Raw genomic sequence first — 6,000 nt, forward strand, 5'->3', positions numbered from 1 at the left:
TCTCCGTTTATCTGAGCCAAAATGGTGGTCAGAATGCCGGCGGCGAATCATACAGGGGCTTGGGGCTTGGGGGCTGACCGCGGCACGGTTTTGGATCCAGGAGAGATATGAAAGGTCAAAATGGGTCAGAATTATGCCAAAAATGATGCCAAACAGCTCTGTTAGGATAGATTGTACAATATGAGTGATAAAAAAAGTAAAATATAGTGAAATATATAATTATAAAGTATATAAAAGTACAATGGAACAGCTGCAAATTCTGGTTCGAAAATGAGAATTTGGCATGTTTTTTTTAGATAAACACCTATAACTGGGGTTTGCTTCACTTTATTTACACCAAATCTTTTTGTGAGGCACCTGCACCCTTTGTGCTAATGTTTTTAGTCTAGCCAGGGCCTCATTTGATAAATTACAGTGCTTTTTCTTCAGACGAACCTGGGAATTTTCCCTGTTTGCTGTGTTTGCTGTGTTCAGCTACTATTAACCAGCAACATATACACAATATTTACTCATCTCATCAAATCTCACAATCCCTAGTGTTATTCAAGCATCAACATTTTTAAAATAGACCTTGTAGTAACAGAATTGTAGTCTCTTTTGTATGGGTTACAATTTTCGAGAAGAGGCCTAAAAAAAGGCTTAAGGTGCGTTCACACCAAAAGCGTTTCAGGCGTCGCGAATCGCACCAAACGCGCCAAACGCAACGCCGGCATCGCCGGGGACTATTTGTGTTCATTCGCGTCCATCGCGTCCAACGCGCTGGACGCACCAAAAAGGGGGCGTGGCTTATCGGCCTGAAAGCTGTTCAACTGTCCGCCATCAACCGTAGAAAAATAGCCTCTATTTCTGCTCAGTACGTGTTGTGGAAGTCCCAGATATCACGGGGAACTAAACGCCGTCATGTCTGGTTCATAACATAGTCCGGAGGAGCTCCGTGGATTTCATCGAGCTCACTGTGTCTAGCGAGCCACACGTCGGCTGTTTACTACAGCTGTATGAACACAACATAAACTGACTTGGCTGTGATTTAACGGCAATAAACCGACAAAAAGGGACTCCGAAATAACTACGTAATGATGCCGATTTGTACTTGTTTTATCAATGAAGCTCGGATCGATCGGTGCTAGGCTATGCTAACATTACGATAACGTCATATAGACGTAAATACGGCAGCGTCTATTCATTGTTTGTACCATATGGTTTACACACAAACATGTCTACACATAGTTTGGTCCGGTCTCTACTGATATGAGGGATCGTAGAGCTCTGGGTGAACATAGCGGCTACAGCATTTATTTTCTGATTTAGCAACGGCAGGACTTCACTGATGACGGAGAGAGCAACTCAACGCTGATTGGCTATCGCGCTGGAGCGTCACGCGATTTTTTCGCAGAAGTTCAAATATTTCAACTTCAGCGTTTGGGGCGTTTCGGCGTTTCGGCGTTTTGACGCGTCAAACGCGCCGCGCCAAACGCGCCAAACGCGCCAAACGCGACGCCCCAAACGCGCCAAACGCGTCTGTACATAGACTTTGTATGTAATCGCGCCGCGTCAAACGCGTGAAACGCTTTTGGTGTGAACACGGCTTTAGGGTCCATTAAGTACCTACCATGCAGTAGGCTTGTGTTAGGGACTTACAGCCCTGTTTTCTGACACCAGCCATCGCATCTGCCCTGTGTAGAGAAACGGATGAGAGAGCACATAACCAAAGGTATTTTCACATGTTCTCAAATAAAACGCAGGAGCAATGTACATACAGTACAGAAGCAGTCACTTTTTAAATGTCCAGTTTTCACTAAAAGCGTGGAAAACAAATACTGATGCCTCCATCTCAAACAAGAAGTATTTGGAGGAAACGGGATTCGCTTTAATTTCAGCTACTTCAGGTGACGAGGCATCGTCTGGTTGGCTTTTTTATGGACATCAAATGTTGAGTGATGGAGTAGCAAGAAAGAAACTTCTACCATGACCACCAGCCTGCCTACAGATTAGGAACAGACATACAAAGTTATCTCACTGTTTGGGATACCAGGAGAGAGTTCCATCCTCAATGATCACCCAGTGGGAGCGCCATCCAAGAAAGCGTGAACTCTGTCACAGACACATGAAGTCAACAACAGATAAACTACGTATAAATAACATTGTAAATATATCAAAAAAGATATCACATTTTCATTTCCATATTTTAAACTTATGTATTACTGATCTTTTTAAATAATATTCCAAAATAAACGTAAGCATTCACAGATAACACTTAAAGACATGAAATACAAACCGTACAATAACGAATAAAGGCTCTGAAGGGAAAAAAGTAAAGTCTGGACGAGTCTGAACAAAAACATTGCCTGACATATTAGGAGTAGAAAAGAATACACTTCAACATCTGGGTACCTTCCAAAGAGGGCCTTCAATCTTCTGCACAACACTGCTCACATCCTTTGTGGGGGGAAAAAAACAATGATTCTCATACTTGTGTACAGACGCAGCCTGATTGACAGTGTTGAAGAGTTTCTGAGACCAGAAACACTAAACTCGGTTCTAACTTCGGACGGTGGCTCAGTGTGGGAGGAGCCTCTTCCTGACGGTGCTTTGTGGGTCTGACTATTTGGCCATGTCATCACCCTTCATATCTAAAATTGTTTACAAGAGCACAGAGTTCTTTATAGAGGTAGCTTCTTCATTTTGCTCTCAAAGTGCACCAGGTACACTTGGTGTTATATTTATCTTTAAAAAATGTAAAAATGATGTCCTCAATGTTTTTTGTTTTTTTCTCATGTTATGGGAAAAATTATATTTGATATGAATACGAGTATTTTTGAAGGTGTATCAGAGTTTGCGTAATACTGATACTGCCAATAGTTAAAGGAGTGATGATAATACAGCATGTGCTTGGAATTCCTTAAATATAGCTAATCAGTGTTCCAAACAATAGAACGATCATAACATACTTGACTTGGACTTGTGAACCAAACAATTGAGACTTGACTTGGATTTGCAAAACGCTTCTCTGGCTGGGACTATGAAGAGTTATGAAGAAGTAGGTGGGCTGCGGTGACTAAGCTGTAGTGGGTCAGGACCAGTGTGGTTGGCACGATGTACTTATAGAACTATGGCTAAAATATCTTAACCTTTTTTGTATCACAGTGAAACCTGCATAGATTCAGAGGTAAATACCATATCTTTTAATTTACTTAATAGCTTAGTGCCTTTCTTTAATGTCCACCATGACTGTGCAAAGCTCTAAATTGAAGCTGTTAGGAATCATCCTCTGTGGACCAGGACACAAATACCAAACTTCAAAGCAGTCTGGTGTAGAGTTGATGGTTTAGTTCAATAGACTGACTTATTACACTGACTCAAAGTTCATGCACTCTTTTTTTCACTTTTTATATAAAAGAAAAAAGGAGGTGGGAAAATGAGTTATTGTACCTTGATTCATGTACCTACCACACATAATGAAAGGGGTGACAGTAAACGACTTATCCGCTCTTACCTTGTCTTGATAGGCTGCTAGAGTCGGCCTCAGTTCATCGCTGCGGACCAGGTCTAAAGCTGTCTGGTCTGCAAAACAATCAGCCAAACAATAAACCATCATATAATACCCAGGATCGAAAATAGCAGAACAAACCTTACTATCTATAAAAACGTACCCCTTAAAACTAATTGTGAGTCTAAATTCACGATTGCAAACACATTGCACAAGTTAGTCCGAATAATAAAAGGGTGATGTTCAAAGTTAAGTGACATACCATTGTTGTTTTTAGTACTGGGGCTGGCTCCAGACTTGAGCAACTTTATAATGCACTGCTTCTGCCCCCTGTAGGCTGCACAGTGTAAGGGCGTGTTCCCAACCTGGTCCCTGCAGTGAATATCTGGAGCTTCTTTTCCACTGAGCTGAAGAACAGAAGACAGTTAAACAACAGCAAACAACTTAACAAAGCAGAAGACACAGACAACAACCTCTTTTACAAATCTACCTGCAGTGGGAACTCATCTACGTATAGGTATCTCTGTTAAGCCCAGTGACACAATACACAGAAAAAAAGAGACTCAAACTTGTCGCTTCCTGTCTCAGCATCAGACAGGGCAGACTCAGGGCAAATAAGTCGAACGTGTTGACTAGAATCTGAACAAAAATGATTGTAATCCAGTAACGTGTATATTAACAATCTCAGAGGCAGCAAATCCTGTGAAAGACACTGCTTTAATGTGTGAATTATTCTTTAAGTAAGAAAGATGCTGTCAAAGTTTTATATAGTCTGCTAAATTCATAGAAAAGTCAGAGGCTAACCAGTTTAGACAGAGTGGTGATGTCCCCCTCTCTGGCTGCTTCCAGGAGCTTCTCCTCCCGCCGCCTCGTCTCTCTTCTCTCTGCAGCTGCACAAATCAAACACTCAGAGCATGAGCCGCTGATCTACAGTATTGAGAAGCCATCAGCAATTAAAAAACAAACAAAAAAAACATAATTTCATACCCTCCAGCATTGTTTTGACTTCATCATCCTCTGTCACATCTTTAGGGATTTCAGCGGTTCCGTTGATTATGTTGGAACAGGCGTCGTACCGCAGCAGCAACAGAACGATCTCCTTAAGCAGGGAAAAAAAATCTGACCATCAACAGTCATCAATCAAAAGCGTCAATGAGAGTCTGTAAAAGTGACTCCAGTTGAAATTAGTTTGGCAGACAGCAAGTGTCATTCATTAGAATAGGCCTAAATGAGCAGGGAAGGAATGGTTTGGTGATTTTATTTACCTTTCTTCCAGTATAGGCTGCTTTGTGCAGAGGTGTGTCACCCATGTTATTCTGCAAATTTGCATCGGCACCCGCCTGCAGAAATATGTTAGGCAAATTTCCCTGGCTGCAAATATGCACTGGACATATACAGAGTAATATGAACAACTGTCACCTTGAGTAACTCCTCCACAGCATCCCTGTGTCCAAAGTAACAGGCCAGATGGAGGGGGGTCCATCCTGAGCTGGCTTTAGACTTTGCTACAGGGACAGAAAGGAACATGAGAGCTCTCCTCGCGCACACCTGAGGTCCTTCAAGTCGGCGCGTAATGGGCGTCTTCACTTACATCTGCAGTTGATGTTGAGAGAGCTGCTTTGGTTGATTCTCGACTCAAGGAGCCTCTGAATATCAGCACAGTTTCCCTCTTTAGCACAGAGTAAAAGCTTTGCCTCAAGTGTGTCTGCCTCCATAACCACTTCACTTCCTTTGGACCAATAATAAAGCGAATGCCTGTCCAAGATATATTGGGGACAAGTGTATTATTAGACGGAGACAAATACAACAAGTGAAGGTGAATATAGCTCATCGGTTGTATATTGACGTGAAGTCTTTAGGACCGAATTTATCTAAATGTTTGCTCGTATTTAACTGAACGTCAGCTAGCGTGTCCTATTTCTTTCTTTCAGCTTGAGTGTGGAGGGGAAAGTGATTTTAAAACCGACAACACAACATTCCCAAAGGGACGAAACACTAACTGAGTAGCAAGTTAACTTAGTTTTGCTAATCAACATTAACTGAAATGAGATAACAACTTCAGACTTAGAGGTAAGGATTTTCAACTCTTACTTGATCAAACTATCCAGCCAGAGCCGAGGGACCCAAAACTGCACAGCCGAAATGTGATCGTGTCAAACAGCTGACACAACCGTCGGTGGCCATCACGTGACCGGGCAGCCAGGACTAAAGAGGTGAGCAGGGACTATATATAAATCCACCCCTCAGACAGTTCAGTGTCCCCCCTCAACCACAAGCAAGCAAGCAAACAAATACTATACAGCAATAAATAAATCATTATTAAAAAGCATGGGTGGGTGGTGATAATTCTGGGTTACCGTTACCATTCAGGAGACAATCAACCCATATCCTAATAAATAATGTGAATCTATTGTATCATAACCATACTTCCCTTTGGTCCCCAGAAAATATTTTTCCAATACTGTGCCACATTTCAGCTACATTAGAAAGAAAATACTCTTAACGTGTCAATA

The 6,000-nt window shown here is 41.9% G+C and overlaps 1 protein-coding gene across 2 annotated transcripts in view; it reads right to left on the reverse strand.

Annotated features, from left to right (window-relative positions):
* The window catches only part of LOC306706635 (oxysterol-binding protein-related protein 1-like), a 35,389-nt gene extending 29,755 nt beyond the window's left edge, over positions 1–5,634 (reverse strand). Inside the window, exons 1-11 of one of the 2 annotated variants that reach the window (XM_079173783.1) lie at positions 5,579–5,634; positions 5,079–5,242; positions 4,907–4,992; positions 4,753–4,827; positions 4,475–4,586; positions 4,292–4,377; positions 3,750–3,894; positions 3,494–3,561; positions 2,392–2,436; positions 2,030–2,091; positions 1,610–1,673 (exon numbers count right to left, since the gene is read on the reverse strand). In XM_079173783.1, the coding sequence (XP_079029909.1) occupies positions 1,610–1,673; positions 2,030–2,091; positions 2,392–2,436; positions 3,494–3,561; positions 3,750–3,894; positions 4,292–4,377; positions 4,475–4,586; positions 4,753–4,827; positions 4,907–4,992; positions 5,079–5,202 (867 nt within the window). In that variant the 5' untranslated portion in view covers positions 5,203–5,242; positions 5,579–5,634. Of the gene's footprint in view, positions 1–1,609; positions 1,674–2,017; positions 2,092–2,391; positions 2,437–3,493; positions 3,562–3,749; positions 3,895–4,291; positions 4,378–4,474; positions 4,587–4,752; positions 4,828–4,906; positions 4,993–5,078; positions 5,243–5,578 lie in introns of both variants that reach the window. The other variant, XM_079173782.1, reaches the window with a different exon arrangement.
* Between the last annotated feature and the right edge of the window lie 366 nt (positions 5,635–6,000).

Source organism: Pholis gunnellus (assembly GCF_910591455.1).
Source record: "Pholis gunnellus genome assembly, chromosome: 14".
Taxonomy (NCBI): Eukaryota; Metazoa; Chordata; class Actinopteri; order Perciformes; family Pholidae; genus Pholis; species Pholis gunnellus.